This window comes from Oncorhynchus gorbuscha, linkage group LG07 (assembly GCF_021184085.1).
Source record: "Oncorhynchus gorbuscha isolate QuinsamMale2020 ecotype Even-year linkage group LG07, OgorEven_v1.0, whole genome shotgun sequence".
NCBI lineage: Eukaryota > Metazoa > Chordata > Actinopteri > Salmoniformes > Salmonidae > Oncorhynchus > Oncorhynchus gorbuscha.
This window is the reverse complement of record NC_060179.1, coordinates 13554192-13572275: the sequence shown is the minus strand read 5'-3', so window position 1 is coordinate 13572275 and position 18084 is coordinate 13554192. Positions and strand designations below refer to the sequence as shown.

General features: G+C 46.4%; 1 protein-coding gene across 1 annotated transcript in view; it reads right to left on the bottom strand.

Moving 5' to 3' along the window:
• Window positions 1-1394: 1394 nt before the first annotated feature.
• LOC124039495 overlaps window positions 1395-18084 on the bottom strand; it is a 30154-nt gene continuing 13464 nt past the window's right edge. Inside the window, exons 4-9 of the mRNA XM_046355521.1 lie at window positions 17114-17263; window positions 16928-17012; window positions 11487-11671; window positions 11294-11343; window positions 10227-11211; window positions 1395-2052 (exon numbers count right to left, since the gene is read on the bottom strand). Coding sequence (XP_046211477.1) covers window positions 1736-2052; window positions 10227-11211; window positions 11294-11343; window positions 11487-11671; window positions 16928-17012; window positions 17114-17263 — 1772 coding nt within the window. The 3' untranslated portion in view covers window positions 1395-1735. The remainder of the gene's footprint in view (window positions 2053-10226; window positions 11212-11293; window positions 11344-11486; window positions 11672-16927; window positions 17013-17113; window positions 17264-18084) is intronic.

The window sequence follows — 18084 nt, the reverse complement described above, 5'->3', positions numbered from 1 at the left end:
CTCTAAATGAAGCCTATGAGAGTACTGTACCTGATTCTTTGTTACCCTCTCAACACAAATAACTCTAAATGAAGCCTATGAGAGTACTGTACCTGATTCTTTGTTACCCTCTCAACACAGAATAGCACCATGCTATTATTATTCAGCTTTGTTCCATTAGCCCATTGTCCAATTCTATTCTTCATATTATAAAATATAAAATGATGCCACGGAATTCTAAACAAATCTTGTCTGCTAAATGAACCAGTGTAGCCCACAGCCATATGGCATAGCCAGATCAGGACCTAACATTAGGACAACTCTTGTCTGCTAAATGAACCAGTGTAGCCCACAGACATATGGCATAGCCAGATCAGGACCTAACATTAGGACAACTCTTGTCTGCTAAATGAACCAGTGTAGCCCACAGCCATATGGCATAGCCAGATCAGGACCTAACATTAGGACAACTCTTGTCTGCTAAATGAACCAGTGTAGCCCACAGACATATGGCATAGCCAGATCAGGACCTAACATTAGGACAACTCTTGTCTGCTAAATGAACCAGTGTAGCCCACAGACATATGGCATAGCCAGATCAGGACCTAACATTAGGACAACTCTTGTCTGCTAAATGAACCAGTGTAGCCCACAGCCATATGGCATAGCCAGATCAGGACCTAACATTAGGACAACTCTTGTCTGCTAAATGAACCAGTGTATCCCACAGCCATATGGCATAGCCAGATCAGGACCTAGCATAAGGACAACTCAGACTATGCTATTCTGTTCTTCTGAAATAGACTACATTTTCTTCATATCGTGTTTCTTTAGAACACTCAAAAATAAATACTGGATTTACTGTGATGGTTTAGGCTATATTACATGGATTTACTGTGATGGTTTAGGCTATATTACATGGATTTACTGTGATGGTTTAGGCTATATTACATGGATTTACTGTGATGGTTTAGGCTATATTACATGGATTTACTGTGATGGTTTAGGCTATATTACATGGATTTACTGTGATGGTTTAGGCTATATTACATGGATTTACTGTGATGGTTTAGGCTATATTATTTACTGTGATGGTTTATTTACTGGATTTACTGTGATGGTTTAGGCTATATTACATGGATTTACTGTGATGGTTTAGGCTATATTACATGGATTTACTGTGATGGTTTAGGCTATATTACATGGATTTACTGTGATGGTTTAGGCTATATTACATGGATTTACTGTGATGGTTTAGGCTATATTACATGGATTTACTGTGATGGTTTAGGCTATATTACATGGATTTACTGTGATGGTTTAGGCTATATTACATGGATTTACTGTGATGGTTTAGGCTATATTACATGGATTTACTGTGATGGTTTAGGCTATATTACATGGATTTATTCCATTTTTAAAGGTCTGCATCAGTGTCTTGTAGGAAGTGGAAGCCAGGAGATGCTGAATGTGTTTATGTTAATTAACAGTCAATTACCGTGAGACAGGCAGTTATTTGCTTGACAATCACCAGCTGACAAGATTTCATGACTGCCAAAGCTCTACATGAGACTATTGAGAAACAACCACAAGGGCAGATGAGGATCACAGTCCTCCAGGTTCCAAGTCTATGGCCCAGTTCCAATACTTAACACCTACCCAGGAAGACCGTGGACGAGTAGGTCGTAGCAGTAGGTTTTGGACAGGCTTCGCTCCTCTCGTGGTTTAATGGTACACTATCCACCATTTTCACGTTTCAATTCTCTCTCGGCCACTGATCAGTCACTTCCTGAACCGGCAGGTTGTCCTCCTGCCATAGGGGGTTATGGGTAATGGAGTTTATTGAGGACGCCATTGACGAATGGCTGACACTTTTGGAGGAGATGGAACTCTGGAACATCGGAGCTCTCTCATTGGCCTGTTCCTGGACGGGGCTTCCGAACGCATCGTCTGGCCCCTCCCCCTCGTTGCCTAGAGACGTCTGGCTGACGTAGACGACGATGACGTCAGCATTGAAGTTCATCACCTGACCACTAGAGATGAAGGTGGTGTTGTTGTTCCCAGTCACCTGACCTGAGAGAGAGAGAGAGAGAGAGAACAAGAGAGAGAACAAGAGAGAGAGAGAGAGAGAGAGAGAGAACGAGAGAGACAGCGAGAGAGAGAACGAGAGAGACAGCGAGAGAGAGAACGAGAGAGACAGCGAGAGAGAGAGAGCGAGAGAGAGAACGAGAGAGAGAGAAAGAGAGAGAGAGAGAGAGAGAGAGAGAGAGAGAGAGAGAGAGAGAACGACAGAAAGAGAGAGAACGAGAGAAAGAGAGAGAACGAAAGCGATAGAGAACGAGAGAGAGACAGCGAGAGAGAGAGAGACAGAGAGAGACAGCGAGAGAGAGAGAGAGAGAGAGAGAGAGAGAGAGAGAGAGACAGAGAGAGGTAAGGGGTCAGTTTAGCCAGCATGTTAGGGGCAACCCCAGATGACTAATAGCCAGTGGGCGTGGTGATGATGATGGTGCACAGTGACCTCAGAAAGACCGTGGTTGGCTGCGGTACCTTTGACCATAGTCCTGGTCAAGGACATCCTAACCATATCCTTAAACATCAGCGTTTCAGTGTGACAAGCAGTTTTCATTCCATGTGAAAATGTCCAAATGTATTCAAACCACCACTTAGACAGAGAAGTACAGTTTGTCAGAACATTATCACAGACGACATGTCCTGTTCACTACAGAAACAGATACTGTCATTAAATCTGACGTTATACAGTGGCAAAGAAAAGTAAGTGAACCCCCCTGGATGTATGCATACATTTGCAGTGAAATTTGATCTGATCTTCATCTTAGTCAAATCAAATCAAATTTTATTTGTCACATACACATGGTTAGCAGATGTTAATGCGAGTGTAGCGAAATGCTTGTGCTTCACAACAATAGACATTGTGTGCTTAAACTAATTACACACAAATTGTTGTATTTTTCTTGTCTTTATAGAATACATCATTTAAACATTCACTGTGTAGGTTGGAAAAGTATGTGAACCCCTAGGCAAATGACTTCTCCTAAAGCTATCAATGAGACGAGATTGGAGATGTTGGTTGGAGCTGCCTTGCCCCATAAAAAACACTCACAAAATGTAAGTTTGCTATTCACAAGAAGCATGGCCTGATGTGAATCTTCTCTCTTTTACAAAAGATATCTCAGAAGACCTAAAGTTAAGAATTGTTGACTTGCATAAAGCTGGAAAGGGTTACAAAGTATCTCTAAAAGCCAAAGTCCACAGAAAGACAAATTGTCTATAAATGGAGAAAGTTCAGCACTGTTGCTACTCTCCCTACGAGTGGTCGTCCTGCAAAGATAACTGCAAGAGCACAGCGCAGAATACTCAATGAGGTTAAGAAGAATCCTAGAGTGTCAGCTAGACTTACAGAAAACTCTGGAACATGCTAACATCGCTGTTGACAAGTTTACGATACATAAAACACAAAATAAGAATGGTGTTCATGGGAGGACGCCACGGACGAACCCACTACAGTCCAAAAAAAACATCTGAAGTTTGTAAAAGTGCACCTGGATGTTCTACAGCTCTGCTGGCAAAATATTCTGTAGACAGATGAAACTACCGTTGAGTTGTTTGGAAGGAAAACACAACACTGTGTCGAGAGAGCGCTCCAACTTCCGGGTTGGAGCGAGCGGTCGCATCCGCATTTCGCTCCGCAGGTAGTATAACTTTTTCATTACATTTCATTATAGCACAACGGTTTGTTTTGTCTAATCTTAGCAATTTATTCTTAGCTAGCTACATAGCCGTCTTTGTATCAAAGATAATTGCGTAATTATCGTATTTCGCCGTCCTAACGTAGTCTTCACTAGCCAGCTAGCTAACGTCCACCGATTAGCTGCACTGTAGAAACTATTACACTCAACTGAACGACTTGATTAGTGTAGTGTTAGCTAGCTACATAGCTGTCTTTGCTGTCTTCGTATCCAAGATAATTGTGTAGTTTAGAGTTTAGAGTGTGTAGTCTTAGAGTGATTATCTTAATTTACCGAGGTTAGCTAGCCAGCTATTTGTCGTCCTTAACGTAGGAGACTCTGCTAGCTAGCCAACAGCTAGCCAACAGCTAGCCAACAGCTAGCCGACAGCTAGCCAACAGCTAGCCGACGTCTACCGAATAGACTCACAACCCGGTCGCATTCACAGGTAGTATCACATTTTCATTTCATTTCATTACAGTACAACGGTTTGATTTGTTTGATCGTAGCTAGCTACATAGCTAACTACATAGCCGTCTTTGTATCAAAGATAATTGTGTAGTCTAGAGCGATTTTCTAGGTTAGCTAGCCAGCTATTGTCGTTCTTTTAACGCAACGTAACGTAAACAACACTGCTAGCTAGCCAGCTAGCCCCCGAATAGCAGCACTGTCGAAACTATTACACTCAACGGAACGACTTGATTAGTGTAGTGTCAACAACGCACCCACTGCCAGCTAGCCTACTTCAGCAGTACTGTATCATTTTAATCATTTTAGTCAATAAGATTCTTGCTACGTAAGCTTAACTTTCTGAACATTCGAGACGTGTAGTCCACTTGTCATTCCAATCTCCTTTGCATTAGCGTAGCCTCTTCTGTAGCCTGTCAACTATGTGTCTGTCTATCCCTGTTCTCTCCTCTCTGCACAGACCATACAAACGCTCCACACCGCGTGGCCGCGGCCACCCTAATCTGGTGGTCCCAGCGCGCACGACCCACGTGGAGTTCCAGGTCTCCGGTAGCCTCTGGAACTGCCGATCTGCGGCCAACAAGGCAGAGTTCATCTCAGCCTATGCCTCCCTCCAGTCCCTCGACTTCTTGGCACTGACGGAAACATGGATCACCACAGACAACACTGCTACTCCTACTGCTCTCTCTTCGTCCGCCCACGTGTTCTCGCACACCCCGAGAGCTTCTGGTCAGCGGGGTGGTGGCGCCGGGATCCTCATCTCTCCCAAGTGGTCATTCTCTCTTTCTCCCCTTACCCATCTGTCTATCGCCTCCTTTGAATTCCATGCTGTCACAGTTACCAGCCCTTTCAAGCTTAACATCCTCATCATTTATCGCCCTCCAGGTTCCCTCGGAGAGTTCATCAATGAGCTTGATGCCTTGATAAGCTCCTTTCCTGAGGACGGCTCACCTCTCACAGTTCTGGGCGACTTTAACCTCCCCACGTCTACCTTTGACTCATTCCTCTCTGCCTCCTTCTTTCCACTCCTCTCCTCTTTTGACCTCACCCTCTCACCTTCCCCCCTACTCACAAGGCAGGCAATACGCTCGACCTCATCTTTACTAGATGCTGTTCTTCCACTAACCTCATTGCAACTCCCTCCAAGTCTCCGACCACTACCTTGTATCCTTTTCCCTCTCGCTCTCATCCAACACCTCCCACACTGCCCCTACTCGGATGGTATCGCGCCGTCCCAACCTTCGCTCCCTCTCCCCCTACTCTCTCCTCTTCCATCCTATCATCTCTTCCCTCTGCTCAAACCTTCTCCAACCTATCTCCTGAATCTGCCTCCTCAACCCTCCTCTCCTCCCTCTCTGCATCCTTTGACTCTCTATGTCCCCTATCCTCCAGGCCGGCTCGGTCCTCCCTCCCGCTCCGTGGCTCGATGACTCATTGCGAGCTCACAGAACAGGGCTCCGGGCAGCCGAGCGGAAATGGAGGAAAACTCGCCTCCCTGCGGACCTGGCATCCTTTCACTCCCTCCTCTCTACATTTTCCTCCTCTGTCTCTGCTGCTAAAGCCACTTTCTACCACTCTAAATTCCAAGCATCTGCCTCTAACCCTAGGAAGCTCTTTGCCACCTTCTCCTCCCTCCTGAATCCTCCTCCCCCTCCCCCTCCTCCCTCTCTGCAGATGACTTCGTCAACCATTTTGAAAAGAAGGTCGACGACATCCGATCCTTGTTTGCTAAGTCAAACGACACCGCTGGTTCTGCTCACACTGCCCTACCCTGTGCTCTGACCTCTTTTTCCCCTCTCTCTCCAGATGAAATCTCGCGTCTTGTGACGGCCGGCCGCCCAACAACCTGCCCGCTTGACCCTATCCCCTCCTCTCTTCTCCAGACCATTTCCGGAGACCTTCTCCCTTACCTCACCTCGCTCATCAACTCATCCCTGACTGCTGGCTACGTCCCTTCCGTCTTCAAGAGAGCGAGAGTTGCACCCCTTCTGAAAAAACCTACACTCGATCCCTCCGATGTCAACAATTACAGACCAGTATCCCTTCTTTCTTTTCTCTCCAAAACTCTTGAACGTGCCGTCCTTGGCCAGCTCTCCCGCTATCTTTCTCTGAATGACCTTCTTGATCCAAATCAGTCAGGTTTCAAGACTAGTCATTCAACTGAGACTGCTCTCCTCTGTATCACGGATGCGCTCCGCACTGCTAAAGCTAACTCTCTCCGTCCTCTGCTCTCATCCTTCTAGATCTATCGGCTGCCTTCGATACTGTGAACCATCAGATCCTCCTCTCCACCCTCTCCGAGTTGGGCATCTCCGGCGCGGCCCACGCTTGGATTGCGTCCTACCTGACAGGTCGCTCCTACCAGGTGGCGTGGCGAGAATCTGTCTCCTCACCACGCGCTCTCACCACTGGTGTCCCCCAGGGCTCTGTTCTAGGCCCTCTCCTATTCTCGCTATACACCAAGGCACTTGGCTCTGTCATAACCTCACATGGTCTCTCCTATCATTGCTATGCAGACGACACACAATTAATCTTCTCCTTTCCCCCTTCTGATGACCAGGTGGCGAATCTCATCTCTGCATGTCTGGCAGACATATCAGTGTGGATGACTGATCACCACCTCAAGCTGAACCTCGGCAAGACGCAGCTGCTCTTCCTCCCGGGGAAGGACTGCCCGTTCCATGATCTCGCCATCACGGTTGACAACTCCATTGTGTCCTCCTCCCAAAGCGCTAAGAACCTTGGCGTGATCCTGGACAACACCCTGTCGTTCTCAACCAACATCAAGGCGGTGGCCCGTTCCTGTAGGTTCATGCTCTACAACATCCGCAGAGTACGACCCTGCCTCACACAGGAAGCGGCGCAGGTCCTAATCCAGGCACTTGTCATCTCCCATCTGGATTACTGCAACTCGCTGTTGGCTGGGCTCCCTGCCTGTGCCATTAAACCCCTTCAACTCATCCAGAACGCCGCAGCCCGTCTGGTGTTCAACCTTCCCAAGTTCTCTCACGTCACCCCGCTCCTCCGTTCTCTCCACTGGCTTCCAGTTGAAGCTCGCATCCGCTACAAGACCATGGTGCTTGCCTACGGAGCTGTGAGGGGAACGGCACCTCAGTACCTCCAGGCTCTGATCAGGCCCTACACTCAAACAAGGGCACTGCGTTCATCCACCTCTGGCCTGCTCGCCCCCCTACCACTGAGGAAGTACAGCTCCTGCTCAGCCCAGTCAAAACTGTTCGCTGCTCTGGCCCCCCAATGGTGGAACAAACTCCCTCACGACGCCAGGACAGCGGAGTCAATCACCACCTGAAACCCCACCTCTTTAAGGAATACCTAGGATAGGATAAGTAATCCCCCCCCCCCCCGCCCCTTTAAGATTTAGATGCACTATTGTAAAGTGACTGTTCCACTGGATGTCATAAGGTGAATGCACCAATTTGTAAGTCGCTCTGGATAAGAGCGTCTGCTAAATGACTTAAATGTAAATGTAAAAAAAACTCATCCCAACTGTAAAGTATTTGTTGCCTCAGGGCCTGGACAGCTTGCTATCATCGACGGAAAAATGAATTCCCAAGTTTATCAAGACATTCTTTTAATTTAACCAGGAAAGTCAGTTAAGAACAAATTCTTATTTACAATGATGGCCTATCGGGGAACAGTGGGTTAACTGCCTTGTTCAGAACAACAGATTTTTACCTTGTCAGCTCGGGGATTCAATCCAGCAACCCTTCAGTTACTGGCCCAAAGGTCTAACCACTAAGCTACCTGCCACCCCTACATTTTCTTTTCAGGAGAATGTTAGGCTGTCTGTCCGCCAATTGAAGCTCAACAGAAGTTGGGTGATGCAACAGGACAACGACCCAAAACACAGAAGTAAATCAACAACAGAATGGCTTCAACAGAAGAAAATAGGCCCAGTCAGAGTCCTGACCTTCTGGAGTGGCCCAGTCAGAGTCCTGACCTTCTGGAGTGGCCCAGTCAGAGTCCTGACCTTCTGGAGTGGCCCAGTCAGAGTCCTGACCTCAACCCAATTGAGATGCTGTGGCATGACCTCAAGAGAGCAGTTTACACTAGACATCCCAAGAATAGTGCTATTTTGTAAAGATGAATGGTCCAAAATTCCTCCTGACCGTTATGCAGGTCTGATCCTCAACTACAGAAAACGTTTGGTTGAGGTTATTGCTGCCAATGGAGGGTCAACCAGTTGTTAAATCCAAGGGATCACATACTTTTCCCTCCCTGCACTGTGAATGTTTACACAGTGTTTTCAATAAAGCAGACTGTGTCTATTGTTGTGACCTAGGTGAAGATCAGATTTCATTTTATGACCAATTTATCCAGGTATTTCCAATGGGTTCACATATGTTTTCTTGCCACTGTAACTTCCAGCTACTGTAGCATCAAGCATTGCAGCCAGACACCACACTGAGCCATCGGAACATTCAAATGAAGAGGAACTTCCATCTGTTCCCTTATTTCCATATTCATAGATCACACCACTGATGGCATTTATAAACACGACCGGAAACTTACAGACATCCATGTCTGATGTCGTCTGCTGCTCATTTCAACACGCCTCCTCTCTCTCTCTCTCTCTCTCTCTCTCTCTCTCTCTCTCTCTCTCTCTCTCTCTCTCTCTCTCTCTCTCTCTCTCTCTCTCTCTCTCTCTCTCTCTCTCTCTCTCTCTCTCTCTCTCTCTCTCTCTCTCTCTCTCTCTCTCTCTCTCTCTCTCTCTCTCTCTCTCTCTCTCTCTCTCTCTCTCTCTCTCTCTCTCTCTCTCTCTCTCTAGTTCCTTTAAAAAAACTGTTTAGAGGTGCAACGAGACCCCAGACCCCACACTGAGTCACTCTTCACACATTTTTATACACACAGACACACACGCACACATTTATCATAACATATGTGTCAGTGTCTGGAATCACATCTGAAATAATTGACTGGAACTGTAACACCAGTCTGGCCAGGAATACCTGCTATCTCTGTATAGAGTTGAACTACCCTCGGGAGGCAGATAACATAAACCGTACACATGGCAGAGTAAGAATAGAAAAAACTATCTGACCACACGATTGTGAAACATTTCAGTCTAAAGTGGCTTCCTCTCTTCATGTCCTTTCCTTCTTCCTTCCTCATGTGATCATGTGATCATGTGGAAGAGGTGTCCTTGCTTCGCTCTCTGTACTATTCTCACCCATCCTGCAGCTCTTTGTGAAGGAGAGGAGAGACACGGAGAGGAAATCTCAATAGACTGTTGAGATGCAGTCCCTGTCTCTCCCTGTCTCTCCCTGTCTCTCCCTGTCTCTCCCTGTCTCTCCCTGTCTCTCCCTGTCTCCCTGTCTCCCTGTCTCTCCCTGTCTCTCTGAGGTGTGATCCCATGTTTAACCTCTAAGCGGGGAGTCCAGTTGATTACATGTTATTACTGCATTATGGGAAACTGTGTTTATTTGCTTACTACTGCCTTGGGGCATAATTCAAGTACACAGTGATTGATGAGAGTTTGAAAGTGTGTGAGTCTGGGTATTACCCAAGGGCTGTGTATTCAGAGCACATCTTGTTTCAATTACACCTGTGGTCACTTTGAATAACCCTGTGGAACTCTGGGTAAACAGGAGTGTTGTGTGTAAGCTCACACTCTGAGAGTTAAACACCCACCCATGCACACACACACAACCACACACACACGCACGCACGCGCGCGCGCACGCACGCACGCACGCACGCACGCACACACACACACTGAATGTTACAGCGTGTAATCACTGGCTCATCACGCACATTCCTACTGTGTGTGGTCCTTAAGACAACAGGAGGTCATTAGGTGGAAACCAATACATACATTTTGGAGGAACAACATTGAGATTTCAGAATCACCTTTTCACAGTCCTATACAATAACCCAGGTCTAATAAGCCAGGAGAAACACCAATGGATATATGTATCTTTCCTCTTTAACAATGGTTGGAATGTATAATGACACGTATATTTAGCCTTTTTCTTATGAGTGTGGAACTGCTAGAACTCTGCGCTGTATCTACCTGAGGTGAGTGCTGGTTCCGTGAGTTGACTCTGGAGGCTCTCAGGGGCACAATCCAGCTCCGAGCCCCCAGACGAGAGCTTGTTTACCCCAATGTCCCTCCAAGAAAGTCCCTGGTTTTGCTCACTGCTGGAGGCTTCAGAGGTCAGCTCGGACTGCCGGTCACCCACAGTTACAGAGGTCACCGAGGGGTAAGGAGATATTGCGGAGGTCAAAGGGGGTGTGGCTTTTGTGGTGAGGGTGGAGCTTATGCCGCAGTTCAGTCTGTATAGCTCCTCCCCTTTCCCCTGTGAGCTGTCAATAAGCTGACCTTTGACCTCTGATCTGACATGGGTCAGCGGCGGGTAGAGGTCACATGAATGGTCAGCGGGGGAGAGAGAGGAGGAGGTGGGAGAGAGGGAGAAGGGGGAGGAGGTATGGCTGCTCCTCTCAGAGCTCTTCACTTGCAGACCCTCTACCACCTTGGCCCTCTCCCTCCCTCCATCTTTCCTTTCATCCTTCTCTCCCCCCTTGCTCTCCCCCTCTCCTCCACAGGAGCAGGTCCCGAGGGTTCCAGGGTTGACAGCCTGGCTACAGTCTTCATTATCCCCTACCTCTAATGGTTCCCTGACAGACAACACACACACACAGGAGCCAGCCCACAGTGGAGACACACACACATCCTCTGGTACAACCTCACACACACTGTCTGGTACCACCTCCTCACACACACCATCCTCAGAAACCTCCTCTGCCTCCCCTGACCCCTCACTCCCCACCCCCTCATCCTCCTCCTCCCTCCTCTCCTCCTCCTTCCTCTCCTCCTCCATCTCTTTGGTGGGTGGCAGTTTGACCCGGTCACCAGGTGTAGCTGTAGGACAGGTGTGTGGGGTTTCTGAGGGGCTGTGAGCCAGGCCAATAAGACAGGTTGTCTCACGCAGAGTGCCGCTCTGATCCTCTAGTCCCCCTCCCACGACGCCACTGTGGTAGAAAGGGGCCAGAGTCTCCTGGAAAGAGAGACAGACAGATTAGACTATTTGTAAACTGTTAATGCGTGTCATATTGACCACTAAAGAGAGTCTACCTTACCTGCTGTATCCTGGTCCTTTTCAGATTCTGGACACATGATCGTAAATTCACTGGAAGACATAAGAGGATGACATTAGTCAGTCATTTCACTCATTAGTTAGTAGTAATTTTATGCCAAGACATATTTTTATAAAAGCAAAATTCCCTCAACATCATGGTCATACATAACAAATGTGATCTCTGCCTCAGGTACCTGAGAGTAGTCGAAGTTTTTCCTTGTAGCAGAAGAGCAGGAGGATGAGGAGACAAAGGACAGTGATGACTGACAGAACCCACAGTAGGACCCAGGAGGTAGAGGCACCAGAGAGATGGGGTCCACATACAGCATCAGTCTGGTCGCTCCCAGTCTGCTTGTCACTCTTCCCCAGACTGTTACAACTGGGAGGAGAGGACACAGGGGAGGAGAGGATACATTGTCATTATTTCTGTTTTTAGCAATCCAGGCATTCCATCTCTCTTTATCTCTCTTTTTCTCTGCTCTCTCTCAATTCAATTCAATTTAAGGGCTTTATTGGCATGGGAAACATATGTTTACATTGCAAAAGCAAGTGAAATAGATCATGAAGAAAAGTGAAATAATCAATAAGAAATCAACAGTTAACAAGTTTCAAAGGAGTAGACACATTTCAAATGTAATATTATGGCAATGTACAGTGTTATAGATGACCAGTGAAATATGCCTGCTGGAGCGCGTGCTACGGGTGGGTGCTGCTGTGGTGACCAGTGAGCTGAGATACGGCAGGGCTTTACCTAGCAAAAACGTAAGGATGGCCTGGAGCCAGTGGGTTTGGCGATGATGGCACTGTGATAGACTGCATCCAATTTGCTGAGTAGTGTTGGAGGCTATTTTGTAAATGACATCGCCGAAGTCAAGCATCGGTAGGACAGTCAGTTTTTAGAGGGTATGATTGGCAGCAATTCGTTCCAGTCATTGGCAGCAGAGAACTGGAAGGAAACGCTGCAAAGGAGGAGTTGGCTTTGGAGCTTGTCTCTTTCATTGATGAGACCTTTACAAACGATAGTTAGTCACTGGAAGGGCTTCACTCTGTTCTGTCTTTTGCCCCCCTCTCTCTGGCCCTTCCCGTAAGTCTTCGCTTAGTAGGCGGGGCCTATCTACAGTTAGCAGAGTGGCAATTAGGAGCTGGAACTGACAAATGTAGAAATTAAATGTTTCAACTTAAACTCTGAACATATCGTTAACACACAACATGCACAGTTCAATGCTTCAGTTTAGCCTCTAATACCAAACACACCTAACTCCACAGAGCCATCTGCCTGTGTCTGTCTGCCTGTGTTTATGACTGTCTGGCTAAACATTGCCCAAGAGGCAATATGCCCCTATACTTTCCCATCTACAGTATGCCCCTGTACTTTCCCATCTACAGTATGCCCCTATACTTTCCCATCTACAGTATGCCCCTATACTTTCCCATCTACAGTATGCCCCTATACTTTCCCATCTACAGTATGCCCCTATACTTTCCCATCTACAGTATGCCCCTATACTTTCCCATCTACAGTATGCCCCTATACTTTCCCATCTACAGTATGCCCCTATACTTTCCCATCTACAGTATGCCCCTGTACTTTCCCATCTACAGTATGCCCCTGTACTTTCCCATCTACAGTATGCCCCTATACTTTCCCATCTACAGTATGCCCCTATACTTTCCCATCTACAGTATGCCCCTATACTTTCCCATCTACAGTATGCCCCTATACTTTCCCATCTACAGTATGCCCCTATACTTTCCCATCTACAGTATGCCCCTATACTTTCCCATCTACAGTATGCCCCTATACTTTCCCATCTACAGTATGCCCCTATACTTTCCCATCTACAGTATGCCCCTATACTTTCCCATCTACAGTATGCCCCTATACTTTCCCATCTACAGTATGCCCCTATACTTTCCCATCTACAGTATGCCCCTATACTTTCCCATCTACAGTATGCCCCTATACTTTCCCATCTACAGTATGCCCCTATACTTTCCCATCTACAGTATGCCCCTATACTTTCCCATCTACAGTATGCCCCTATACTTTCCCATCTACAGTATGCCCCTATACTTTCCCATCTACAGTATGCCCCTATACTTTCCCATCTACAGTATGCCCCTATACTTTCCCATCTACAGTATGCCCCTATACTTTCCCATCTACAGTATGCCCCTATACTTTCCCATCTACAGTATGCCCCTGTACTTTCCCATCTACAGTATGCCCCTGTACTTTCCCATCTACAGTATGCCCCTATACTTTCCCATCTACAGTATGCCCCTATACTTTCCCATCTACAGTATGCCCCTATACTTTCCCATCTACAGTATGCCCCTATACTTTCCCATCTACAGTATGCCCCTATACTTTCCCATCTACAGTATGCCCCTATACTTTCCCATCTACAGTATGCCCCTATACTTTCCCATCTACAGTATGCCCCTATTCTTTCCCATCTACAGTATGCCCCTATACTTTCCCATCTACAGTATGCCCCTATACTTTCCCATCTACAGTATGCCCCTATACTTTCCCATCTACAGTATGCCCCTATACTTTCCCATCTACAGTATGCCCCTATACTTTCCCATCTACAGTATGCCCATATACTTTCCCATCTACAGTATGCCCCTATACTTTCCCATCTACAGTATGCCCCTATACTTTCCCATCTACAGTATGCCCCTATACTTTCCCATCTACAGTATGCCCCTATACTTTCCCATCTACAGTATGCCCCTATACTTTCCCATCTACAGTATGCCCCTATACTTTCCCATCTACAGTATGCCCCTATACTTTCCCATCTACAGTATGCCCCTATACTTTCCCATCTACAGTATGCCCCTATACTTTCCCATCTACAGTATGCCCCTATACTTTCCCATCTACAGTATGCCCCTATACTTTCCCATCTACAGTATGCCCCTATACTTTCCCATCTACAGTATGCCCCTATACTTTCCCATCTACAGTATGCCCCTATACTATCCCATCTACAGTATGCCCCTATACTTTCCCATCTACAGTATGCCCCTATACTTTCCCATCTACAGTATGCCCCTGTACTTTCCCATCTACAGTATGCCCCTGTACTTTCCATTGTCATTTCCATTGTATGTTCTCCTATATGGTAGGAGAAAATAAAAATAAAAACATTCTGGTTGGTTTTTCTCTGGATTTTCTCCTACCATATATATTGTCTTATATTATCCTACATTATTTTAACATTTCTACAAACTTCAAAGTGTTTCCTTTCCAATGGTACCCATTATATAAACATCCTGGCTTCAGGGCCTGAGCAACAGGCAATCTACTTTGGGTACGTCATTCAGACAGGAAGTGGAGAAAAATGGGGCCTAGCCCCTAAGAAGTTCTAATGAACCCATGCTACTTGAAGGAGTAGTTTGCCTTGAAGAATGTGTCAAATCCCTGTGGCTAGATGTGCCAAGCTTATCGAGACATATCCCAAGAGACGTGTAATTGCTGCAAAATGTGTCTCTACAAAGTATTGACTTAGTTTTTTTGGTATTATTTCTTGCTTGTTTCACAATAACAAATATTTTGTATCTTCCAAGAGGTAAGCATGTTGTGTAAATCAAATGATACAAAATGTATTTTAATTCCAGGTTGTAAGACAACAAAATAAGAAAAGCAAAGGGGGGTGAATACTTTCGCAATTCACTAATATAGTTACTGTTATATTGATCTGTTGCTCTTTAATCGTTTACTTTTGTTTATTTAGTACAAATTCATATTTTTCTTAAAACGCCATTGTTGGTAAGTAAACATTTCAAGGTAAAGTAAACACCTGTTGTATTCGGCGTGACAAATACATTTTGGTTTGATTTGAAATCTTGCTGCTGTGATGGCACACTGTGGTATTTCCCCCAATATATATATATATATACGGGAGGGAGGTTATCAAAATTGGATTTGTTTTTGAATCCTTTGTGGATCTGTGTAATCTGAGGGAAATATGTGTCTCTAATATGGTCATATATTTGGCAGGAGGTTAGGAAGTGCAGCTCAGTTTACACCTCACTTTGTGGGCAGTGAGCACATAGCCTGTTTTCTCTTGAGAGCCAGGTCTGCCTACGGCGGCCTTTCTCAATAGCAAGGCTATGCTCACTGAGTCTGTACATAGTCAAATCTTTCCTTCATTTTGGGTCAGTCACAGTGGTCAAGTATTCTGCAACTGCGTACTCTCTGTTTAGGGCCAAATAGCATTCTAGTTTGCTCTGTTTTTTGTTAAATTCTTTCCAATGTGTTAAGTAATTCTCTTTTTGTTTTCTCATGATTTGGTTGCGTCTAATTGTCTAATTGTGTTCCTGTCCTGATTTTCTCTGCCCTTGTTTGTGTCTGTGGTCAGAGCCCCAGGACCAGCTTGCTTACGGGACTCTTCTTTAGTTTAATCTCCCTGTAGGTGATAGCTTCGTTATGGAAGGTTTTGGAATCGCTTACTTTTAAGTGGTTGTAGAATTGAACCCTCTTTTCTGGATTTTGATAATTAGCGGGTATCGGCCGGTTAGATAGATTTTATGACGTCATGTGTTTTTCCCTCAGCACCACAGGCCTTTTTGGGTTGGATGGGTTATATTTTGTCCTGTAGTTCATTCAATGCAATTGGAGAATCCTGCTATTGGAGGTTCTGGTTGTCTTTAGTAGCTGATTCTAAGATTTGTAATTGATCATGTACAGTATATGTTTTTGCTGTTTGTTCTTTGTGATAGAGCCAAAAATAAGTGGTTGACCCATACATCTCCATTTTGGATAGATAATTCTTCGTGTTGTTGTTTGTTTAGTGTTTTCCTATTTTCCCAGAAGTGGTTAGAGTCTATGGATTCTTCAATTACATAGAGCTGATTTCTGACGTGCTGTTCCTTCTTCTTTCGTAGTGTATTTCTGTATTGTTTTAGTGACTCACCACAGTGAAGGCGTAGACTCAGGTTTTCTGTGTCTCCATGTTTTTGGTTGGACAGGTTTCTCAATTTCTTTCTTAGGTTTTTGCATTCTTCATCAAACCATTTGTCAGTGTTTTACATTTTCTTAGATTGTCTGCTTGAACGTTTAAGATCTCTCTCTCTCTCTCTCTCTCTCTCTCTCTCTCTCTCTCTCTCTCTCTCTCTCTCTCTCTCTCTCTCTCTCTCTCTCTCTCTCTCTCTCTCTCTCTCTCTCTCTCTCTCTCTCTCTCTCTCTCTCTCTCTCTCTCTCTCTCTCTCTCTCTCTCTCTCTCTCTCTCTCTCTCTGCTCGCTCTCTCTCTGCTCGCTCTCTCTCTGCTCGCTCTCTCTCTGCTCGCTCTCTCTCTGCTCGCTCTCTCTCTGCTCTCTCTCTCTCTGCTCTCTCTCTCTCTGCTCTCTCTCTCTCTGCTCTCTCTCTCTCTCTCTCTCTGCTCTCTCTGTTCTTTCTATTGGTTCACCACAGAGCCAGGCAGTGGTAGAAGCAGCTGTGTGTTCCAGGGGAAGTGGTGCGGCATTGGTCAAAACACTGATGCGGTGGAGCTTTGGGCGCCTGCAGAACCCCGTTCCCGTCTTACTCGGGCACACTGTTCTAAAAAATACGAGCACCGAGGGAAAAATATTTTTATGACGGGACATGGTGAACAGTGTGTGGTGTGTGTGTTAACTCACTTGGTCCACAGACTGCATGGTTCCATAGAGGTGTTGGGAGAGAAATGTCCTCTCTGGCACGCAACACAAGTTCTCCTGCCCGACTCTGAGTTTAAAACACAAACAACAGAGGAGAAAGAGTAAACAACTGGACTGCTGACAACAGTCCAGTGTGTGGTGTTGTGTGTGTGTGTGTGTCTCTCTCACCAGTGTCAGTCTCCAGTCCATATCCTGGTCCACAGGTAGGAATCTTCTCACAGAACTCACAGTTGATGGGAGAACACTGTAAACCAGGTTTACACTGACAGGGTACTGCAGCCAGGCGGTTACTGGGCCTCACACGGTTAAAGCCTTTGCCTGAGGGCCACACACAGGTCAGGGGTTAGAGGTCAGCAGACACCACAGACATCAGCATCTCCAAAAGGCTTTGTATAAAATGTCAGACAAACACCAGTTGAAACTGACTAGAAAACAAAGCTTCAACAATAGACTACTGACTCCCCCAGATAGACTCCACACTGCACCGAGACCAAGGCCCATTCACCCAGGTAGACTCCACACAGCACCGAGACCAAGACCCATTCACCCAGATAGACTCCACACTGAGACCGAGACCAAGACCCATTCACCCAGGTAGACTCCACACTGCACCGAGACCAAGACCCATTCACCCAGATAGACTCCACACCGAGACCGAGACCAAGACCCATTCACCCAGATAGACTCCACACTGCACCGAGACCAAGGCCCATTCACCCAGATAGACTCCACACTGCACCGAGACCAAGACCCATTCACCCAGGTAGACTCCACACTGCACCGAGACCAAGACCCATTCACCCAGGTAGACTCCACACTGCACCGAGACCAAAGCCCATTCACCCAGCTAGACTACTGACTCCCCCAGGTAGACTGCATACTGCACCGAGACCAAGGCCCATTCACCCAGCTAGACTACTGACTCCCCCAGGTAGACTCCACACTGCACCAAGACCAAGGCCCAGTCATCCAGGTAGACTCCACACTGCACCGAGACCAAGACCCATTCACCCAGGTAGACTACTGACTCCCCCAGGTAGACTCCACACTGCACCGAGACCAAGACCCATTCACCCAGATAGACTCCACACTGCACCGAGACCAAGACCCATTCACCCAGGTAGACTCCACACTGCACC